This window comes from Oryctolagus cuniculus, chromosome 13, assembly GCF_964237555.1.
Source record: "Oryctolagus cuniculus chromosome 13, mOryCun1.1, whole genome shotgun sequence".
Lineage (NCBI taxonomy): Eukaryota > Metazoa > Chordata > Mammalia > Lagomorpha > Leporidae > Oryctolagus > Oryctolagus cuniculus.
This window is the reverse complement of record NC_091444.1, coordinates 6,897,540-6,922,417: the sequence shown is the minus strand read 5'-3', so window position 1 is coordinate 6,922,417 and position 24,878 is coordinate 6,897,540. Positions and strand designations below refer to the sequence as shown.

The 24,878-nt window shown below is 36.9% G+C and overlaps 1 protein-coding gene across 8 annotated transcripts in view; it reads left to right on the top strand.

Annotated features, from left to right (window-relative positions):
* BRINP3 (BMP/retinoic acid inducible neural specific 3) overlaps window positions 1-24,878 on the top strand; it is a 545,052-nt gene that overhangs the window by 381,337 nt on the left and 138,837 nt on the right. For all 8 annotated transcript variants that reach the window (XM_008268734.4, XM_008268735.4, XM_051820406.2 and 5 more), the window contains one exon: window positions 11,315-11,551. In XM_008268734.4, the coding sequence (XP_008266956.1) occupies window positions 11,315-11,551 (237 nt within the window). The remainder of the gene's footprint in view (window positions 1-11,314; window positions 11,552-24,878) is intronic.

Sequence of the window (24,878 nt, the reverse complement as noted above, 5' to 3'; positions counted from 1 at the left end):
GAAAAAAGGATACAGAAACATTAATAGCAAAAGCTTATTCATTCATTAATTATACATGTTCTAAAAAGTATCTAGGAATGTATGAGATACATTTAATTGTATTTAATTTTAGATTATTAAAATTGTTATTTATATCAGAAGAATTTTTTAAATGAAAAGATTTCCATATTCAGAAAATTATGCAAATATACTATAAATATACTTTAATATTTCATATTATGTTTCTCAGGAGATATATTTACATACATGCATTTGAAGGAATTACTTTCCTATTATAGAAGCCACTGGGTACCTGACAAGGGACATTGCTGGGGAATCTGAGCTTAACTGAGGACTGTGCGGATCCTTTGTGTGGTCCTTGTGGCAGAACAGACGAATAATATGCACACTGGGGCTGGGACCTAGGCACTGAGGAGAGGAGTTCAACTGAGTCTAAGCCAATAGACAAGAGGAAACCTCTTATTTTTTTATTTATTAAAGAGAGGTTTACCACAGCAAATCTGGGTTTGTCAAATCAGAAACACCCTTCACTTTGGAGCACTAAACAGAGCTCCTTGGCCACACCTGCCATGTGCCAAACCTCTAGGTAGTCCCTGAGAGCAGACATGCCACTAATCCACTCAGACACAGTAAAAGGTAAAAGCTGCCAAGCAGGGGGAGGAAAAAAAAAAAAAGAAGAAGAAACCAAAAAGTATTTCCAGAAAAGCCAAATAAAAAATGCCCCAATTCAAGAAACAAGAATAAGGAAGACAATATGCCACCCCCAAAAGAACGCAACACTTCAGTACTAGATTGTGAAGATGATAAGATTGAAGAAATGAATAGAATTCAAAATGTTGATCATAGGATTACTTACAAGTAATCAGAAGCAAATGCATGAACTAATGAAATCTATATATGACCTGACAAAAAATTTCTCTGACCAAATTGAGATATTAAAGAGAAATCAAAATGAAATCTTAACAATGGAGAATTTAGTAGAACAAAGAATTCAGTGGAAAGCCTTAACAGCAGAATCGGTGAAGCAGAAGAAAGAATATCTGACTTAGGAGACAAAGCACAGGAATTTAAACATTCAGACCAAACAAAAGAAGAAGAAATTAGAAAACTAAAAAACAGTTTTGGTAATCTACAGGATACTATCAAATGAACCACCAAATGGGATCTAAGAGTTTCTGAAGGCGTAGAAAGAGAGAAAAAATTAAAAGGCCTCTTTAGTGAAATTATAACAGAAATATCCCCCAATTTGGAGAAAAAAAGGGACATCCAAGTACAGGAAGCACATAAAACTCCTAATAGACATGACCAGAAAATATTCACCACGACACACTGTAATCAAACTCTCCATATAGTAAAACATAAAAAAATTCTAAAATGTGCATGAGAGAAATGCCAGATTAATTTCAGAGGATCCCTAATTAGATTCACAATGGACACTCATCAAACACCACAGGCTAGGAGAGAATGGCAAGATATCTTCCAGTCTTAAGAATAAAGGACTGTCAACCCAGAATAATATACCCTGCAAAGCTCTCATTTATGAACAAAGGTGAAATAAACACCATCCATGAAAAACAGAAATTGAAAGAATTTGTCACCACCCATATAGCCCTGCAGAAGATGCTTATGGATGTTTTGCACACAGAAACACAAAACATGTTCATCACTACAGAAGAAGGTAAAGGAAGGACATCTCCCAGTAAAAGTACAAAGTAAATATAAAGTAAACAATAGGAATATTTATGGAAAAATGGCAGGGCAAGGTTGTTATTTATCAGTAGTCAGCTTGAATGTAAATGGCCTCAACTCCCCAGTGAAAAGGCACAGACAGGCTGAATGGATTAAAAAACAATACCCATTGATTTGCTGCCTACAGGAAACATATCTCACTAACAAAGATGCATGCAGACTGAAAGTGAAAAGCTGTAAAAAGATATTCCATGCTAATAGAAACCAAAAAAGAGCTGGTATAGCCATCCTAATATCAGACAAAATATACACTACACAAAAAAACTGTTACAAGAAACAAAGTAGGACACTATGTAATAATTAAGAGATCAACTCAACAGGAAGATGTTACTATGATAAATGTATATGCATCTAATTACAGGACACCTGGATATTTAAAAGAAATATTAAGGGAATTAAAGGGGGATCTAGACTCAAATACAACAGTAATGGGGGATTTCAATACCACATTTCAGCAATGGACAGATCAACCAGAGAGAAAATCAGCAAGGAAACAGTAGAGTAAATTAACACTATAAACCAAATGGTCCAATCGAAATATATAGTCTCCACCAAGAGATATTGGAACTTATAGAAGAGTTTCATAAAGTAACAGGATATAAAATCAATACACAAAAATCAATAGCCTTTGGGCCGGCGCCGTGGCTCACTAGGCTAATCCTCCACTTTGCGGCGCTGGCACACTGGGTTCTAGTCCCGGTCGGGGCGCCAGATTCTGTCCCGGTTGCCCCTCTTCCAGGCCAGCTCTCTGCTGTGGCCCGGGAGTGCAGTGGAGGATGGCCCAAGTACTTGGGTTCTGCACCCCATGGGAGACCAGGAGAAGTACCTGGCTCCTGCCATCGGATCAGCGCGGTGCGCCGGCCGCAGCGCGCTGGCCGCGTCGGCCATTGGAGGGTGAACCAACGGCAAAAGGAAGACCTTTCTCTCTGTCTCGCTCTCTCACTGTCCACTCTGCCTGTCAAAAAAATAAAAATAAAAAAAATAAAAAAATCAATAGCCTTTGTATATACAGACAACGTCATGGCTGAAATTGAGTTTTTAAGATCAATACCATTCATAATAACCACACATATAAAAAATTAAAAAAAAATTAGAATAAATTTAACCATGGATGTCAAAGTTCTCTATGATCAGAATTATAAAGATTCAAGAAAGAAATAGAAGAAGATACAAAAAATGGAAAATCTTCTATGATTATGGATTGGAAGAATCAATATCAACAAGATGTCCATTCTTCCAAAAGCAATTTACAGATTCAACCTGACACCAATCAAAATACCAAAGACATTCTTCTCAGATCTAGAAAAAAGGATGCTGAAATTGATATAGAAATATAGGAGACCTTGAATTGCTAAAGCAATCTTATGCAACAAAAACAAAGCCAGGGGCACCACAATAGTAGATATCAAGAAACCCTACAGTTATAATCAAAACAGTCTGATACTGGTACAAAAACAGATGGATAGGCAAATGAAATAGACTAAAAATACCAGAAATTAATCCAAGAATCTACAACCAGCTGATATTTGATCAAGGACCTAAAACCAGCCCCTGGAGCAAGGACAGTATCTTCAACAAATGGTGCTGGGAAAACTGGATTTCCACAAACAGAAGTATGAATCAAGAACCTACCTTTATACCTTACATGAAAATCCATTCCAAATGAATTAAAGAGCTAAATCTATGACCTAATACCATCAAATTATTAGAGAAAATTGGAGAATCCCTGCAAGATATTGGTCAGGCAAAGAACTCTTGGAAAAGACCCCAGAGATAAAGTCAAATCCAAAATTGACAAATTAGATTACATCAAATTGAGAAGCTTCTGTACTGCAAAAGAAACATTCAGGAAAACAAAGTGGCACCCCACAGAATGGGAGAACTTATTTGCAAACAATGCAACTGATAAACAATAACAAGAATACATAAAGAAATAAACAAACTCAACAACAAAACAACTCAGTTAAGAAATGGGTAAAGGACTTATTCAGACATTTTTAAAAGAGGACATCCAAATGGCCAACAGACACATGAAAAAATGTTCTAGACCACAAGCCCTCAGGGAAAGAAAAAATCAAAACCACAGTGTTTCACTTAACCCCAGTTAGAATGGCTTTCATACAGAAATCAACTAACAACAGATGCTGCAAGGATGTGGGGAAAAAGGTACCCTAATGCATTGTTGGTGGGCGGGTATACTGGTAAAGACACTGTGGAAGACAATATGGAGATGTCCAAATCTGAATATAGACCTACTATACAACGCAGCCATCCCACTCCTGAGAGTTTACCCAAGGGAAATGAAATCAGCAAATAAAAAAAAAATTATATGCACCCCCATGTTTATTGCAGCTCAATTCACAATAGCTAAGATGAGGAATCAACCTAAATGCCTGTCAACGGAAGACTAGATGAAGAAAGTATGGAATATGTATTCTACGGAATACTATACAGTGTTTAAAAAAATGAAATTCTGTCATTTGCAACAAAATGAGTGAATCTGGAAAATATACTAAGTGAAATAAGCCAGTCCCAAAGGGACAAAAACCATATAATCTCCCTTATCTGTGATAACTAATAGAGCCCCTAAGAGGAAATATGTAGAAGTGAAATTGACACTTTGAGAAGCAATGACTTGAACAGCCCTTGTCTTGACTCCTGAGGAACAGTTTTTTTTTTTCTTTTCCTCATTCTATTTGTTGAACTTTTAACATAAAGCTAATCATATGTATAAAAAGTCTATTTAAAATAGATGTCAGCAAAAAATAAGGGTGGGAATAAGAGAGGGAGGTGGAAGTTTGCAACTGTAAAGCTTTATAGTTCTGCATACATTCCTGTGGACTTATTTCTAAGGATACATTTTAAAAACTTGCCATAGGACCTCAAATCCGCTTAAGCTGGTTGGTAAAAATGCCATTTTAAGTGTTAACGTGACCATATTAAGCATTCAAATGATCATATAGATATGGTTAAGTGTTAAAGTGATAACATAAATAAGATCACATGTCTGGTAATACTATTAGATAGAATTAAAAGGAGAGAATGTTCTAACATGGGAAGGAGTCCACGCAGCAGACTCATGGAATGACAATCACTTTATTTTTTTTTTTAATTTTTATTTTTTTTTGACAGGCAGAGTGGACAGTGAGAGAGAGAGAGAGAGAGAGAGAGAGAGAGAAAGGTCTTCCTTTGCCGTTGGTTCACCCTCCAATGGCCACCACGGCTGGCGCGCTGCAGCTGGCACGCTGCAGCCAGCGCACCGCACTGATCCGATGGCAGGAGCCAGGTACTTCTCCTGGTCTCCCATGGGGTGCAGGGCCCAAGTACTTGGGCCATCCTCCACTGCCTTCCCAGGCCACAGCAGAGAGCTGTCCTGGAAGAGGGGCAACCTGGACAGAATCCAGCGCCCCGACCGGGACTAGAACCCGGTGTGCCGGTGCCGCAAGGCGGAGGATTAGCCTAGTGAACCGCAGCGCCGGCCAACAATCACTTTAAGTAACACTCTGACCTGATAATCAGCCCATAAGACATTCTGGTCTGCCTGAAAAGCCCATGAGAGCATTTAAGGCATGGAAAAGCAAGGCACTGTGGAAAAAATGTACTAAATGAAGGATCTCTATGAGAGTGACTCCAGTGGAAGAAAGTGACCATCAAAGAAGGATGCACTTTTCTCTGAAAGGAGGAGAGAATTTCCACTATGCTGATGGCCTTGTAAAGACAGAGTTTGTGGACTCAAAAGGCTTCCATAGCCTAGGCAGTTCATGTCAAGAGCCTCAGGTGGTCACTGATGTCGTACATCAGATTGTTAATTGTTGGGGTCAGTGCTGTGGCACAGTGAGTTAACGCCCTGGCCTGAAGTGCCAGCATCCCATATGGGTGCTGGTTTGAGACCTAGCTGCTCCACTTCCCATCTAGCTCTCTGCTATGGCTTGGGAAAGCAGTAGAAGATGGCCCAAATCCTTGGGCCCCTGCACCTGCATAGGAGACCCAGAGGAAGCTCCTGGTTCCTGGCTTCGAATTGGTGCAGCTCCGGCTGTTGCAGCCAATTGGGGAGTGAACCATCAGATGGAAGAGCTCTCTCTCTCTCTCTCTCTCTCTGTAACTCTTTATTTCAAATAAATAAATAAATAAATAAATATTTTAAAAATTGTTAATTGTTAAATTCACAACATGAGTCACTTTGCACTAACTCCCCATTCAGGACTTCTGTCCTCAGTGGGTGGTATTATGAGAGTAAACCGTAAAACCAGTTCTCAAACAGTTGTGTGTGTGTGTGTGTGTGTGTACAAATTGTTGAAATCTTTACTGAATATAGAATTGGTCTTCTGTGTATAAAGTTAATTAAAAATGAATATTAATGGAGAACGAGACTGGGAAAGGGAGAGGGAGGAGTAAGGGGGGTGGGAGTAGGGGTGGGAAGGCAGGTATGGTGGGAAGAATCACTATATACCTAAAGTTGTAATTATGAAATTTGTACTCATTAAATAAAAGGTTTCTTTGGGAAAAGAAATGAAGTGTGAAGTGTGAATGAATAAGAAAAGATTTTTAGAAAGAAATACATTTGAACAACAATATATAGGGAAAGTGGAATGAAATTGTGACCTCAAAGAATCCATAATATGTATATGTATGTGTATGTATACACATGCATGTATATATATATATATTGCATATATGTCTGTAAGCATTATGTATAGGGACATATCTAGATATATAACATTATAGATATATATCTTATTCATATACTTGTACTATTGAAAATATATATTAATGGCAAATTATCAATATTAGATTCCACTGCTGCATAAATATATGCAGTGTAATATTTTATTTTGAAATACACATATTTACATACTGCAAAAGGAATGACCTAATTATGGCCTATTTAATATATGATCTAAATTTTAGATGGAATTTAATATATTCCAAAGGAGTGCTTCCTATTTCTAAAGGATTTTATGTGGGACATGATCAAAATAGAATTAGAGTCACTAGTCAGCTATTTATCTTGCTGCACAATGTTTATGTGATACAAATGACTATTTTCTCTCATATGAAGACTCTCATAAGCTTTATAAAATTATACTTTTTATAAAATCTTTCTTTTCTTTTCTCCCATTCTGGAGCTCCAAATAAATGTATTTTAGCTCTTCCTAGCTTGACCCATATGTATTTGAATCTGTGTTCTGTGTAAAATATTTCTTTGTCTTTTCTTAAAATTTTTCATTTATTTATTTGAAACAGCTATAGAGAGGCAAGGCAGAGAGAAAGAGGGGTCTTCTGTCTGCTGGTTCCCTCCCCAGATGTCCACAATGGCCAGAGCTGTGCCAGTCCAGAGCCAGGAGCCAAGAGCTTCTTCCTCGTCTCCCATGTGGGTTCAGGCTCCAAAGGACTTGGGCCATCTTCTACTAATTTTTCAAGCTGTAGCAGAGAGCTGGATGGGAAGTGGAGCACCTGGGACTCAAACCGGCACCTATATGGGATGCCAGCGCTGCAGGCGGTGCTTAACCTGCTATGCCATAGAGCCAGCCTTTCTTTGTCTTTTTATTAATTTACTTCAGTATATTCTCCAGAGGTGTTCCAGCTTACTAATTATGTCCTCTGCTGTGTCTGTTCTGTTACATCCATCAATCTCCCTTTAAATTCCATTTATGCTCTGTTATTTGCATAATGTCTATTTACATATTATTTTTATAATTTATAATTTTTCCAAATTGTTTATTTTATCATTTTATTTTGCCCACAGCTTGGAAATCAATTTATAGTTTATCTTTGATAGCCTTTATGTTGTTCCTTTGCTACTTGTGTGTTCATGTTATTGAGATTGGTTTCTGGTGTTATGTGTGCATCTGTAAAAATAATTTTGAAGTTTGACGATGTTTGTATCTTTTAGAGAGCTTTTCTTTATTTCCCACAGTCCTTTCATCTATTTTGAATTCAGCCACTGTAAACTAGGTTTCATAACCAGTGAAAGCTAATCGGTAGATTCGTTTGGTTGGGTGTTGCAGTTTTTCTCTGCTTTTTGGGTTTGTACCTCATCTGGGTTCCTTTAAATCCTGAGGAATTTTCTCTCTTTGCATTTACATTTTGTGTCTCAAAATGTTGATTTCTTCTTTGACACCAGACAAAACTCTCAGAGATAAGATGTTTCCTTTATTGTACTTTCTCAGGAGAGATTTTTTTTTTTTTTTTTGCCAGATTAGCACCCTGAAATTCTCCCTGCCTTGTTGGCATTTTGGTCCCTTTAAGCTGGTCTTTTTTTTTTTTTTTTTGACTGTTTTATTTAGCTTTTCTAGTTGTTCCCAAAGAAGAGAGTTGGTTCAGAACAAACTAGTCCTCTGGTGCTGTTAACATTCATATTTTACTTGTGATTTTCAGCTTCTTGCAGTTGTCCTACCTGTAGTCAGTCTGTTCCCCTGAGTTCCTAGACCCATGTTGTCTGAGAGCCATGTGGAAGTGTGATCAGTGAGTGTTTCTACCCTCGTTTCTGTACAGTTTTTGACGATTCCATAGGGGTAGTCCCCAGCTTCTCTAACTTCCCTGCCACAGCAGTCCAAATTGTCTCTTCAGGTATCAATTACCATTTATGTTGGTGGACCAGTAATACAGTGACAATCAATGTTTCAAATAATCTGTCACTGTATTTCGTCCATATTTTTGTATGGTTGTACAAAATGTGAGTTTATATGTGTATAGAAACTAGAGCAGATACTGTCTAAGCCCATCTCAGCCTTTTCTCTCCAACAAAAGTACAAATATACCTATGCATTGAAAATTGCAGTACAATAATTTGTTCAATGCTTTCTTTGTTTTCTGTAAAATTAAACTTAACATATATTTGTAGTTTCCAAATATCTGGTCTACACAAAATTTTAGTTACCCTAGCTGTTCTAGTAGTTATATACTTTTTCCTGAGTTCCATTAGCAGACATGGAGGCAGGTTCATGTATTTTTAGCAGTTGATGGAGGTATTCAGAAGAAAACACTAGTTATTTCTGAATTGGAGGGTAATTTGGGGGTGACCCATAGAATTAGACTCTCATGGGATATTTCTTACTTTATATTCCCAAGTCATTTGGCCATTTCATCTGCCTTAGATGAAATACATTACTGTCTAGTATACTTTCATTCTTCATCCCCCAACGCTTTAATTGCTTTCCTATGATCCCATCATTTAGCTCCCTTTAGGCTATTGAAATTGCTTTTAATACATTTTATGTCTAAAAAAGTACCAGATTAACCCATCTAGATAAAAGCTTTTTAAATCCAAGTGAATTAATCCCCTTACATAGGAATTCCAATTAACATGATTTATTTTTCTAAACAACTCACTTGTTGCCCTTGATAGCCCCTATGAATTGAGCCATTGTATTACTTTCTATTTTATATATAAATATATATATATATATATATATATATTTGAATCCCTCTATTCATTTGTGTGTATGCTGGTAATGAGTCACCATTTGCTGTGAGCAGCAAATTTCGATGGTCAAAAAAGCCGTGTGCCAAGTAGCATCTTAGCCCTGCTTTACTCATGAAAAAGTTTCCTTTTCCTTGCAAACTTAGTATAATAATTGCTCTGTCAAGTAATTACATGCACTGAATTACATGTATCCCTGGTATTGTATAATATTATTATATAGCTGTAGGTTTTAACTTTCTTAAACATGCTACAAATGTATTTTTAGGACAAGTATATGCATCAGTCATCGTCTAACCTAAAATTTCTCTTTGAAATGGGAGAAATTTGATAAATATTTTTACTTGAGGTAGAATAAAATTATTATAAAGCTGAATGTGTATGTAATGAGTATGGTTTACTTATATGATAAATGGGAGAGTTAATCTGAAAAAATGATGTAGATATAATTGTCAGTGTATTTTCAAAGTTCCCTAGATGTTGATTACATAATTTTTATTAAATTAACATCAATAGTCAAGTATCAAAAGCTTGGTTATTTTTTGTTAGAAATGAAGCATGTAAAAGTTTTTTTTTAAATTCCGGTTTGTTGTAAATGATGACTTGGTATTGCCTAAATGTGCTGTTATTCATTTTTACCTACTAGCTAGCTTGAATATATAGCCATTAATAACTTTTCTAGCATATCAAACATTATGAAATTAAAGCTATATTTTTTCTTTAAATATCATAATAAATGAAGAATTCCCAAAGACTTCCAAATAATATTTTTCAGTATTTTTTTCATTTTTAATGTTTTTCTTAAGATATAACTTTATTGCACTTTCATGTAGAAAATTAAGGAGCTAGATCAGTGTGCAGTCTTGACAAATGACAAAGGTTTGAATTGTGGAATACCTAAATTGTGGGGAGCAACTCGGACTAGACTAAGTTACTGGAATTAAGACTTATTCTATGCATCTGCTCTCCCACAATATGGCGCTGAGAAGGGAGAAACAGCTTCTACACAGCTGCCTCCAGTTTAACCAATAAACTGTAGGACCTGCTCCTGATTGGAGGAGAGCAGCGTGCTCGGCGTGTGGGCAGCCGAGTTAGGATTGGTGGAGGAGGACTATAAAGGAGGAGAGAGACGGCATGCACCAGGAACATCTAACGGGAACATCTATCTGAAGGAACACCTGTGCAGCCCCTGAGAGAGCCGGCTGGCGGTGTGCCGCTCCCCCGCGGAAGTGGGGAATGTGGCAGGGGGAACCGCCCTTCCACGGAGGTGGAAGGGTCGGTAGCCAACCCGGGAAGAACCAGCAGCAAACCCGGGGAGGGCCGAGCAGACAAAAGAACAGCGCAGGGTCCTGTGTCGTTCCTCCACGAAGACGGGGAGTGACATAATGGTGCCGTGACTCGGATAGGAAGCCTAGGCAGGGCTTAGTGTCGTTCCTCCACGAAGAGGAGGAGCGACACTAAATCAGTCCAAATGTTCTTCTCAATTACATCAGCAAACCCACTCAGTAAGTATAAAAAGCAAGTTAGATACTTTAAGGTCTTAATGAATTACATAGTTTCTTTCTTTCTTTTTTTTTTTTTTTTTTTTTTGACAGGCAGAGTGGACAGTGAGAGAGAGAAAGGTCTTCCTTTTTTCAGTGATTCACCCCTCAGTGGCCACTGCGGCCGGCACGCCGCGCTGATCCAAAGCCAGGAGCCAGGTGCCTCCTCCTGGTCTCCCATGGGGGTGCAGGGCCCAAGCACTTGGGCCATCCTTCACGGCCTTCCCAGGCCACAGCAGAGAGCTGGCCTGGAACAGGAGCAACCGGGATAGAATCCAGTGCCCCGACTGGGACTAGAACCCGGTGTACTGGTGCCGCAGGCAGAGGATTAGTCTATTGAGCCACAGCGTGGGCCGAATCCCAAAGCTTCTAAGAATCTATGTTCATGGGATCAGCATAAGCTGAAGAAATATGAATGTTTGAAAATACTTAGACATAAATAATTTTCTAATGAAAGCTTTAAAATACACATTTATCAATTAATGTACATTTTTACTGGTTGTTGAATACTGCTAATAGGGTTTTTGTGTTGTTGTTATTATTGTTTACTGTTTTCTGTATTGAAGTCAACGTTTTTGATTTCTCTGCTTGTTCTCTACAGGGCTTCAAGTTCTCCTTCCGGACTATCTCCAGGAGCGCTTTGTACAAGCAGCTCTGAGCTACATCGCTTGCAATTCGGAAGGAGAGTTTATCTGCAAGGACAATGATTGCTGGTGTCAGTGTGGCCCCAAGTTCCCAGAATGCAACTGCCCCTCCATGGACATCCAAGCCATGGAAGAGAATCTTCTTCGAATAACTGAAACCTGGAAAGTCTACAACAGCGACTTTGAGGAGTCAGGTAAGGCACATGTTCTCATGGAACATTTTCAAACCTTGATCAACAAATGCCTAAAAGATTTTGCCTTCCAGGAAGAATCTACTATATACTTGGAAGGTCTTGTTAATTATTCTCTCAGATGGACATACATTGCTCTTATGACTGGTTTTTCAGAATTTTGCTAAAAGAATGTATAGTGCTTTGTGTATTACTATGCTACTGACACTATGGTAGAACCTGCTATTAAAATGATGTAGTAGTCATTTAGTAAAGAAACATCTTGCTTTTCTCCTTGCAAGAATTTTCATTTGACAGTTCTACCTTTGCTAGTGGTCCCTGAATTTCATTTGTGAGACCAAACATAGCATTTGTTCTACAAGGTACATGAACATGATTTCCATAAGAGGTCACCCTCATGCAACTACTTATTTTAGAACCAAAGTGTATCCATTGTTATTTAATAGTGCATATCTTTTTTGTCATCCTAAAATTTTATTAGTGTGTGTGATTCCAATATTTTTACTTATTTGCTGCATAATCTGTAGTAGTATACATGTATAACACTTTGATATTTAAAGCAATACAAGACTATTGATAGGGGTTTATTTAATAATTCATGTTAAAAGGATAACAAAAACCGCTGCAGTGTGGTGAGTTAGATTATATAGAATTTAATCAGAAATGTTTTATATGACTAAATTTTAAATAAGCAAAGATGTTTCAGCTGCCAAGATGTTCTTGAGTATTACAGTTCATCTGAAGTGTCATTTCTTCAAATAACAATTAAAAGGTTTCCAAAATATGTATCAAAGAAGAAAAACCATGATGGTGGTTTCAACAGAACATGGATTTTTGGTTGGAAAAAAAACAAAATTCTACTTATATAGAATAAAAGGGTGTCTAGATTTGGGAAGACTGATAATTTAAAAAGAGTTAAGATGATTTAGAGTACATATATTTAAGCAAAAGGCTTCATGAATACAAATAAACTCACAGACGCAGAAAGAGGAACGGTGGATACCAGAGAAAGCAGATGGAGGGGCTGGAATTCTGATGACGAAATGTTACAAAGTTTCAGTTAAAAAAGAGGAAAGACTTTTTTATATTCATTGCAGAGAGATGACAACAATTAATAATAAGGTATTATATATTTATCAATTTTAGGTACATACATTTTGCATATTTTCTTTACAAAAATGATATGTTTTTGAAGTGAAAGATACGTTGATTAATCATGGCCGATTGTACACATGAATCATAACATCAAATTATATACCATAAAAGGATTTTCAAAAAGTTCATAGAAGTACATATTTTGAAAAAACTGTGGATTTCAAAGAAATGTTTGCATCAAAATAAACATTTTGTTTCCAGTTTCCTTGAACCTTTTTAAGTAGCCTTATATACAAAATGATCAGTTGTCAATTTACAACCAAATTGTAAAAGATCAACTATGAGGAGAGGATTGGCAACAAAATAGGCAAGGATGGGAAACCCAAAAGAACGATGAATGTATACTGAGATTCTGCACTTGCTTTTCCTTTTGGCACATTTATCCATATTCAAGACATAATTCAAGACTGAGAATAAAGTATCAACCCCTGGAAAATGCTGCTGCTCCCAGATAGAGAAACCAGAAGAGTTGTTTGCAGTCACCCTAGACTTAGGTCATATAATTGGGGGCTTAAGGTGTCTTAAGTGTACAGACCATCTCCCCTCTGGGACATCTCCTTTATTCTGAATCTGCACATGACAAGTGGATAAAGATTTACACTGGTAAATCTTGGATGTGGAACTGAGTCTTCTGCAGTAGTGCAGGCTTGCCATTTCACATACTAATCAGGTAACGTGGCAGAACAGGGATAAACAGAGGAAAGTGGAGTCCTATTGAAATCTAGCATTGGCACAGCTCACACTGTGATCCTGAGGAGTTGATTCTGAAAAGATCGACTCTCCATTGCAGCATCTGATAAATGAGTGAGAGGGCTGCTGAGGAACAAAACATGTTCAGGGACCACCGAGATTCTTTTTCAACAATATGATGGATATAGAATCCTAACTTATAAATATGTGTGCAGACAAAATTTTATGGATAGTATTACAGAGAGACAAACCGGAAAATAGAAGCTGTGTTATCTAGATTGTAATAAAACTAGAAGGAAATAATTTCAGATTATTATTACTGAACTATTTGAGCAAAAATTGGAAAAGAAGTATAAAGTAGATAAAATACTGCAAACTTAATTATAGATTTGCAATATATAAAACTGATTAGAGAACATTTTAAAACAAAAAAATTAAACATCTAAAACCAATAACTCGAAGTTTCATTTTGATAGGAGTTTTTGGGGCAGAGCATGATAGGGCTAGTGAACACAAAGACAGATTAATGGAATATACAGAAATGAAGGCAGTGAAGACTACCTCAGCATGGCATCAGAGGCAAGTAAACCTGCAAGAAATTAACATGAAGAAAAATGTCACACACACACACACACACACACAAATGTGAGATTTTAACCTGTCTTTCAATAAATGAAAGAATAAATAAGCTTAATATGAGTAGCAATTTAGTGAATTGAATAGAGAGGTGACTGGTGATTAACATGAAATATATTTAGAGCATCAAAGGAAACAACCCAAAATTTATGTTTTCCACTACTCAGGTAATCTGTAGTAAGATCCAGCATATGCTAAGCCACAAAGTAAGTCTGAACACATTTTAAAATACTGGAATAATTTAAATTATATTTTCTGACCACAATAAAATCACAATTAAAACGATAAATAAAAACAAATAAGTGGGTCCTTTTTATTTGAAAATTAACTGAAAGTTTTCTAAGTAAAACATAGGTCAAAGAAGTTTTGAGAAAATAAATTGCATTGAAATGAGAATAGGACATACCAAGACATGTGTGATCCAGCTAAATACTTGCTTTGGGGGAAAATTCATAGCTTTGAGTATATTTTTAAAAACTAAAAGACTGAATATCAGTTATGTATGCTATCATTTTAAGTGTTTTAATAAAGAAATAACATCCTGGGACCGGTGCTGTGGCGCACTAGGTTAATCCTCCACCTGGCTCCTGGCTCCTGGCTCCTGGCTCCTGGCTCCTGGCTCCTGGCTTCGGATCGGCGCAGATCCGGCCATTGCGGCCATTTGGAGAGTGAACCAACAGAAGGAAGGCCTTTCTCTCTGTCTCTCTCTCTCTCAATGTCTGTAACTCTACCTGTCAAATAAATAAATAAAAAAATCTAAAAAAAAAAAAAAAAAAAGAAATAACATCCTCTGACTAGTATAAAGGGAACAGAAACAAAGACTAAAGTAGAAATCAATGTAACTCAAAGCACCAGGAGACAGAAAACTCACAGAGCCAAATGGTGCTTCTTTGGAAAGATGAACAAAACTGGTACTTACCAAATATAAAGAAGAAATGTCTATATTTTAAATATAAATTCTGTGGGACTGGCATCCAGCTTCCTGTTAATGTCCTGAGAAGGCACTGGAAGATGACCCATGTATTTGGGCGCTTTCTATCTACAGGGAGACAGCAATGGAATTCTGGCTTGGATTTGGCTGTTGTGAACCTTTGGGGAGTGAGCCAGTCAAGTAGAAATGTGTCTGTCTCTCTCCCCACCACATTCCTTACTGTCTCTTTCAAATAATGAAAAACAAATGTCATTTAAAAATACATTTCTGAATATCAAGTGTATAAAGAGAACATCACTTGAGATACTACAGCTATAACCAAAATTACTAAAGAAATTATATACTCAGGAATTTTCCAATTTGGATAAACTAGATAAACCAGACATTTTCTCCAAAACTAACTTTAACAAACTAGGCATAAAATTATACCTGAAAATATGTATCTAATTTGAAACAAAGCTTCACACAAAACTTCTTTTAGAAATAGAAAGAAAATCCTAAACAAACTTTCTTAGGAATATTGATGCAAATGTTCTATCCAAATATATTTTATGGACAGAAATATATAAAAATGGCAGTCAATAATAACCAAATATAATTTATTCTAAAAGACTTCAAAATATTTATCAAATTAATTCATCACAAAAAATGGCATAGAATATAACCATGCCTGTATCTCAATAAGTTCAGAATAAATAATCCCACACATGATTCTTAAAAAAAATTCTTAAGAAAAATGGGAATGCATAAACCCTTTTATATTTAAACATAGGATTACTAAGAAAATCTCACTTATAATGGTAAATTTGAAAGCTTTTGCCCTGAGAATAGGAATGAAACAATGATACTCATTCTCAACAAAAATATACCTTGAGTTCCTAGTTATTGAAATTAGTTAGGAAAAAAGAAACAGAAGCCATAATTACTAAAAAATAAAAATAAAATGATCAGACACTTAGGTTGAATTGAGCTGCTGTAAACATGGACGTGCAGATATCTCTTTAAATGATGATTTTGCTTCCTTTGGGTATATTCCCAGGAGTGGGATAGCTGGGTCATATATTTTTGTGCTACCTGAAGAGTTTCCAGCTGACATCCATAATGGTTGTACTAGTTTTTATTTCTGCCAGCAGTGCATTAGGGTACCCTTTTCTCCACAGCTTTGGCAGCATCTGTTTGTTAGTTTATTTTGCTTTGGTGCTATTAGCCATTCCTACTGGAGTGAGGGGATCACCTCCTTGTGCTTTTCACTTACACTTCCCTGATGGCTCCTGATCCTGAGCATTTTTTCATGTGTCTGCTGAACATTTGTATTTCCTGCCTTGAGAAATGCTTATTCATGTCCTTTTACCGTGTCTTATTTGTTTTTTTTTTTTAATTTTATTTAGTAAATATAATTTTCCAAAGTACAGTTTATGGATTACAGTGGCTTCCCCCCCCATAACTTCCCTCCCACCCGCACCCCTCCCATCTCCTGCTCCCTCTCCCATTCCATTCACATCAAGATTCATTTTCAATTATCTTTATATACAGAAGATTGATTTAGTATATATTAAGTTAACATTTCATCAGTTACCATGTCTTATTTGGATTGTGCGTTTTGTTGTTAAAGTTTCTTGAGCTGTTTATATATTCTGTATATTGTTCCTTTACCAGATACATACTTTTAAAATATTTTCTCTTGATTGCCTCTTCTCTTTGTTACTTGTTTCCTTTGCTGTGCAGAAGTTTCCAGTTTCCCTGTATCATTTGCTTAAGAAATTTTGCTTCCTAAAGGGAATGATTTTAGCTCAACTGTCAAAATTAGTCTTTTGTAGATATGTGAGATGTGTGGGTTAAATTCTGGAGTTTCTATTTCTTTCCATTGATCTTCTTGTCTATTTTTATGCCAATATCAGGCTGTGGTATGTTCTGAAAGCTGGTATTGGGATACCTTCCGCTTTGTTTTCAGTGTTTAAGAGTGCTTTGACTATTCAGGGTCTTTTATGATTCTATATAAATTTAGGATTATTTGTTTCAAATTCTATGAAGAATTGTCTTGGAATTCTCAGTTGGACTGCATTGATTTTGTAAATTGCCTTCGGTAGTATGGACATTTTTGATATTAAGTTTTCCAATCCACAAACATGGAAGATTTTTCTATTTTTTGTGTCTTTTCCTATTTCATTCATTAATATTTTGCAGTTTTCACTGTAGTAACATGTTAAGTTTATCTCATATTTAAATATTTTTGTAGCTAATGTGAACAGAACTGATCTTATAAATTCTTTCTCAGAACATTGTTGATGTCAAGAATTCTCCTGATTTATGTGAAAGGTGACACTATAGTGAAAAGGAAAAAAAAGCATAAAAAAACCCAAATAAGCAGTACTGGACCTTTGGATATTTCTATGTAAATACAGTGAATTTATGTGCTCTTGTTGCACAAATCACCACAGGTTAGATTGCTGATCTAACTATGATAAGATTTGAAAAGGTAATACTTAGAAGAAAACAGGGAAGATCTTCATGGAGAAGCAAAGCAAAGCCAAATAAGGAAAAAAAAAAAAACAAACCTTGGACAGAAACACAAACACAACCCATAAAAAATGAAAGTTCATTTGAATATATTACAGTTAAGTTTTTGGTTAATCAAAAGATACCATTACAAAGCTATAGGAAGAGACAATCACATGCAATCCATTTGTCAAACAAATAACTTTGAACAAAAATATTTGCAGTGAGGAGGGGTTGAACGTAGTGTTTTGGAGGCCAATAAGAATGCTCTCATCCCGTGAAGAGTGCGAGGGTTTGACTCCCAGTTCGTCTTCCTGCTAATGTACATCCTGTGTCAGTGGTAGCTCATGAACCCGGGTTCCTGTCACTCACATGGGAGACACACATTGCATTCTGAGCTCCTGGCTTCAGCCTGCCTCAACTCAACTGAGCTGTGGAAATTTGAAGAGCAAAACAGTGGAAGGAAGATCTTTCTTTGGATATCTGTCTCTCTCTCTCTTTTTTTTTTTGAAAGCTTATTTAATGAATACAAATTTCACAGGTAGAGCTTTAGGAATATAGTGGTTCTTCCCCCTATAACCACCTTCCCACCCCCATGCCCATCCCACCTCCTACTCCCTCTCCCAGCCCATTCTAAATTAAGATTCATTTTTAATTATCTTTATATACAGAAGACCAATTCTGTACTAAGTGAAGATTTCAACATCATGCACTCACACAGACACAAAAAGTATAAAATACTGTTTGAAGACAAGTTTACTGTTAATTCTTATAGTGCAACTCACTAAGAATAGAGATCCTACATGTAGAAGAAGTGCACAGTGACTCCTGTTGTTGATTTAACAATTGACACTTTTATTTATGACATCAGTGATCATGTCATGCTTTTGTCATGAGCTGCCAAGGCTATGGAAGACTTTTGAGTCTACAAACTGCGTCAGTATTTATACAGGGCCAAAAGCAAAATGGAAGTTCTCTCCTCCCTTCAGAGAGAGGTACCTCCTTTTTGATGGCCAGTTCCTTCTACTGGGAACTCACAGATATCCTTCATGTAGATCATTTTTTTGCCACTATGTCATGGCTTTCCATGCCTGAAATGCTCATATGGGCTTTTCAGCCAGATCTGAATTCTTTAAGGGCTGATTCTGAGGTCAAAGTGCTGTTTAAGGCGTTTGACATTCTATGAGTCTGATGTGTAGCCAGCCAGCTTCCCATGTTGGATCATTCTCTCCTTTTTAATTATATGTATTTTTATTACCAGACACTTGGTCTTATTTATGTGATCCCTTTGACAATTAATGCTATCTATATGATCAGTTACACACTTAACATGATCACTTTAACATATAAGATGGCTTTAGTACCACCCTGCTTAATGGGATTAGGACTCCCATGGCAAAATTATAGCTTTACTCTTAGGGGTAAGTCTGTGGAAATGTGTACTGAACTGTAGATCTCCTCCCTCTCCTATTCCCACTCTTATTATGTACTTGGATCTACTTTCAATTGGATTTAAAAACCTATGAATAATTCTCTGTTAAGTTAATTATTCAACCAGTGGTATTAAGTGGAAAAAGAAAATAGTTAAAAAATAAAATAATAATGGCCAGCATCATATTTAATGGGGAAAAGCTGGAAGCATTCCCACTGAGATCCAGTACCAGACAGGGATGCCCACTCTCAAAGCTGCTATCCAGTATAGTCCTGGAAGTTTTAGCCAGAGCCATGAGGCAAGAAAAAGAAATCAACGGATACAAATTGGGAAAGAAGAAGTCAAATTATCCCTATTTTCAGACAACATAATTCTATATATAGGAGATCCAAAAAAACTCCACTAGGAGACTATTGTAACTCATAAAAGAGTTTAGTAAAGTAGCAGGATATAAAGTCAATACACAAAAGTCAACAGCCTTTGTGTACACAATGCCATGGCTGAAAAAGAACTTCAAAGATCATTCCCATTCACAATAGGTACCAAAAAAATCAAATATCTTAGAATAAATTTAACCAAGGATGTCAAAGATCTCTATGATGAGAATTACAAAACATTAAAGAAAGAAATAGAAGATACAAAAAAAAAATGGAAAAATATTCCATGTTCATGGATTGGAAGGATCAATATCAAAATGTCAATTCTTCCAAAATCAATTTACAGATTCAGTACAATACCAATCAAAATGCCAAAGACATTCTTCTCAGATCTAGAAAAAAGGATGGAAAAATTCATACGGAAGCACAGGAGACCTTGAATAGCTAAAGTAATCTTATATAACAAAAACAAAGCCGGAGGAACCACATTGCCAGACATCAAGACATACTACAAGGCAATTATAATCAAAAAAAGTCTGATATTGGTACAATAACAGATGAATAGATCAATGGAACAGAATAAAAACACCAGAAATCAATTCAGATATCTAGAACAACTTATATTTGGTCAACGAGTTATAACCAATCCTTGGAGCAAGGACAGTCTACTCAACCATTGGTGCTGGAAAAACTGGATTTCCACATGCAGAAATATGAAGCAAGACCCCTACCTTTCACCTTGCACAAAAATCCACTCAACATGAATTAAAGATCTAAATCTGTGGCCTGACACCATCAAATTATTAGAGAACATTGGAGAAACCCTGAAAGATATTGGCACAAAGAGTTTTTGGAAATGACCCCAGAAGCATAGACAGTCAAAGCCAAAATTAACAAATGGGATTACATCAAAATGGGAAGTTTCTATACTACAAAAGAAACAGGAAAGTGAAGAGGCAACTGACAGAATGGAAGAAATTATTTGCAAACTATGCAACTGATAAAGGATTAATTACCAGAATATATAAAAAGATCAAGAAACTCTACAACAACAAAACAAACAACCCAGTTAAAAGATAGGCCAAGGACTTAAACAGACATTTTTCAAAAGAGGAAATCCAAATGGCTAATAGACATATGAAAAAAATGTTCAGGATCACTAGCCATCAGAGTAATGCATATCAAAATCACAATGAGGTTTCACTTCACCCCAGTTAGAATGGCTTTCACACAGAATTCAGCAAACAACAAATGCTGGAGAGGATGTGGAGGAAAAGGTACTCTAATCCACTGTTGGAGGGAATGCAAACTGGTAAAGCCACTATGGAACACATTATGGAGATACCTCAAAAATCTGAATATAATCCTACCAGATGACTCAGCCATCCCACTCCTCAGAAGATACCCAAGGGAAATGCAATCAGCAAATAAAAGAGCTGTCTGCACCTCCATGTTTATTGCAGCTCAGTTCACAATAGCTAAGACATGGAATCAACCTAAATAGACTGGCTAAAGAAATTATGGGATCTGTACTGTATGGAATACTACACAGCACTAAAAAAAAATGAAATCTGGTCATTTGCAACAAAACAGAGGAATCTGGAAAACATTATACTGAGTGAAATAAGCCAGTCCCAAAGGAACAAATGTATGTTCTCTCTGATCCATGGCAACTATCAGAGCACCTAAAAGGAAACCTGTGGAAGTAAAATTGACACTTTGAGAAGCAATGACTTGAAAATCCCTTGTCTCTTTTTCTTTTTATAATTTATTTATTTGACAGATAGAGTTATAGACAGTGAGAGAGAGAGACAGAGAGAAAGGTCTTCCTTCCTTTGGTTCACTCCCCAAATGGCCACTACGGCCGGCGCTGCACCCATCCGAAGCCAGGAGCCAGGTGCTTCTCCTGGTCTCCCATGCAGATGCAGGAGTCCAAGCACCTGGGCCATCCTCCACTGCCCTCCCGGGCCACAGCAGAGAGCTGGACTGGAAGAGGAACAACTGGGACTGGAACCCAGTGCCCATATGGGATGCCATCACCGCAGGCAGAAGATTAACCAAGTGAGCCAATCTCTTTCAAATAAAATGAAAAAAATAGTAAAAATAAAAAAAAAAAAGTTGTGGAATCTGTCTAATCAATTAATCAGTCAGTAAAAGATAGTTCAATAAAGAAAGATGAAGGTGTTGCAAATCCTTGAAAAAGAGAATGAACAAAGAATGAGTGTATGGCAGAGTGTTCAATATCATTAGTCACAGAAGAACCCAAGTTAAAGCTACTATGTGGTGTCACCATGTACCTACTAAAATAGCTAAAACTGAAAGAAAGGAAAGGAAGAAGAAAGAAAAGGAGGAAAGAAGATGGTGAAATAACAAGTGAAAAGAAGTGTAGAACCTCTACAGCTATTACAAAGCAATGGCATGCGTGTCACTGGTTTCTTTTTGGAAAAATTATTTTTGCAATATCTACCAGATGTGAATGTCTCATTTTCTTGATCCAGCAGTTTCATTCCTAGACAGAAACTCAAAAAAGGCACATATTTGCAACAACAAAAACATAAAGCAAAGCATTCACAGAAACATCTTTATTGCCCTGAAAGTAAACACTGATTTTGGCAGTCCACACATAGAAAAGATTGTAATATCACTATACACAAGGTAATAAAAGATTAATCTAAAATGAATAAATATCTCAAAAATCATGTTGAACAGGGAACCTACACTCAAAAGACAATATGTTGTATAATTCCAATTATATTAAGCACTTAAGCCCACCAAGTCCACCTGTGACCAAAGTGAATATTAAGGAAATTCCTTCAACACATATACATGAAGAACTATTTCAGAGTGCCTGCTACAGTAGTGTGGAATTAATAACTGTTACCACACACAGGATTTAAAACACTTTTCTGCTGCATGTATTTCCCATTTGCACTAAATGTAAAATTTAATCAATAGATCATTTGAATGGAATGCTTGGACATTTTTTAATATTTGATTATATTTCAGTCTTGGAAAATATACCAATTATGGACTGTGATGGAGAATTCAAAATCAAATGTATTTGTCTTCATATCTTGTAGTAAGAAATATTCTGCCTGTAAGAATGACATTAAACATGGAAATAATACTACACACTCCTTAACAAAATAACAGGCAACTCTAAACCAACTTATTTGTTATATTTAATTAGGCAGAAATAACAATTAGGAACACTATCTTGCCATAGCTAGATCAAAGATTCCAAGTTAAGAAGAAAACTGTATGTGTATAATTTTATACATATAGCTAAATGATTAAAGGCAAAATTAAATTTGAATTGGATTATACAACCGTTTACCAAATTTTCCTTTAAAAAACTACTAAATGAGAGCCAACGTTGTGGTGTAATAGGAGCCTCTGCCATCAGCACTGTCCCATATGGGTGCCAATTTGAGTCCCAGATGCTCCACTGCTGATTCAGCTCCCTGCTAATGCACCTGGGAAAGCAGCCATGGATGGTCCAAGTGCTTGGGGCCCCACCATACTTGGGAGACCAGAAGGAAGGTCCAGGATCCTGATTTTAGCCTGGCCTAGCCTAGCTGTTGTGACTCTTTGGGGAATGAACCATTGGAAAATGGAAGATATCTCTCCTCTCTCTCTTTCTCTCTCTCTTGCTCTTGCTCTCTCTCTCTCTTTCTCTCTATGTAACTCTGCCTTTCAACTTAATAAAATAAATCTTTTGAAAGACAATCTTATTTATTTATTTAAGATATAGAGTTACAGAGAGAGGGAGAGACAGAGCAAAAGGTCTTCCATCTGCTGGTTCACTCCCCAAATGGCCTTAATGGCCAGAGCTGCACTGATCCGAAGTCAGGAGCCAGGAGCTTCTTCTGAGTCTCCCACACAGATGTAGGGGACCAAGCACTTGGGCCATCTTCTGCCTTCCCAGGCCATACCAGAGAGCTGGATCAGAAGAGGAGCAGCCGGGACTAGAACCAGCACCTATATCGGATGCTGGCGCCACAGGCAGAGGCTTAACGGATTGCACCACAGCACCAGCCCCCAACAAAATAAATCTTTCTAAAAAATACTAAATGGAAATGTATTTTCTTTTCAAAATAATTTTGTAAATGATCCTCAAATATTTTCTGGAGTAATAAGAAATTTAATTAAAGTGTAATTATGGGACATGACGATATTCTTCTAAGGAGTAATTGCAATGAAAAATAAAGGAATTGGTTTACGTAAAGCACAAATGTTTTTGAAACTTTCTAACATATCACTGTTGCTCCCATATGGCATTCAGAAAATCCAAGGTGTCCCTTATGCTGTATTCATGCGTCTTTATCAGGATCACATCCCCCTAAATGAAAGGGTGTGTATTTTATGATTCACAAATGGCAAGTGGAAGCCACTTCATAATGGGATTGTCTAGGTATTACTGTTAGAGAACATTGTCCATGTTGACGTAAGTAGGTTAACTCTTAATGCTAGGGATCCATGCTATACTGAATGGTATAGTACTATCAAGGTTGGGGAGGCTTGCTTTACAAACCTTGTAACAAAAATCTATTTCTCTTGCTACTTTTATATGAAATATTCTTAATTATCTTTCTCAAAAAGCCATTTTCTCTCAGGTGATGTTTAGTACTCATAAATATATTTACATAAAATAACTGAATTTTTTTGTATTCTACATTATATGATACAGACTTTCATCATTTCTGTCTGGTTCCTGCTCAGTGTTTATTCTTCTCCTTCCTGACAGTAATGTACCCCCGATTTCCAATGGGGAGCTGCATTCCATTTGTAGTATTGATCAATGTTTGAGACTGAGATCATGAATCATTCTCTGATTAATATGAACTAAAAACAAGAGTCCATTCCCTGTCTGCAGAGATCAGTCCAAGATGCATGAGAAGTTGGACCAGTGAGACCCAGAAATACCATTTTCTAAGGGCATCTGAGGGAGCAAAAACGTTCTTTGTTTTCCCTCAGAAGGAAGTGTAAGTAGCTGTTCTTAAACAACATAGAGTAGTAGAGCGCCATCTTCAGCCATGGAGTTGCTTGAGCCATGCACAGTAGGAAAAGTGCCTCTTTGAATTCTCCAGTGAGTGTTGGGCCCCCCACCTCGCTTCAGGCTGCTCTTGTTTCCACAGTTCACCTTAGTGAGCTGGTGAATGTCCTTCACTGTCACTCAGGAAACTTCAGGTAATCCTTCAGTAGAAAGGAACCCACAAAATGTTAGACTTTATTTCTCCTCACTTGTTCATTGTGAGTCTGCTGTGAGATTTATTCAGACTCCTCCATCTCCTCTTTAGCACTCTTAACTAAAGAGCAGCTCTGGGTGGAAAGCCCACCCCCCCTTGGGATGGCAGAAGGAAGATGCAGCTACCTGTGCACTGTGTCTTGAAGCTTTAGCTGGAAAATGATTCCCAGTACACCTGGTACAATTCTGGTGCTCAAAGTAAATTAGCCGTGACTAACTCCAAAAGGGATTTTTCCTTAAAATAGAGCTTCAATATATGCGAAGAGTTCTAATGCCTCCACAGCACACTATTCTGCTGCCCAGATGTCCAGCCTACTTCACTTGCCATATACAGAACTCGTTCACTCCATCCTCAAGGCACACGC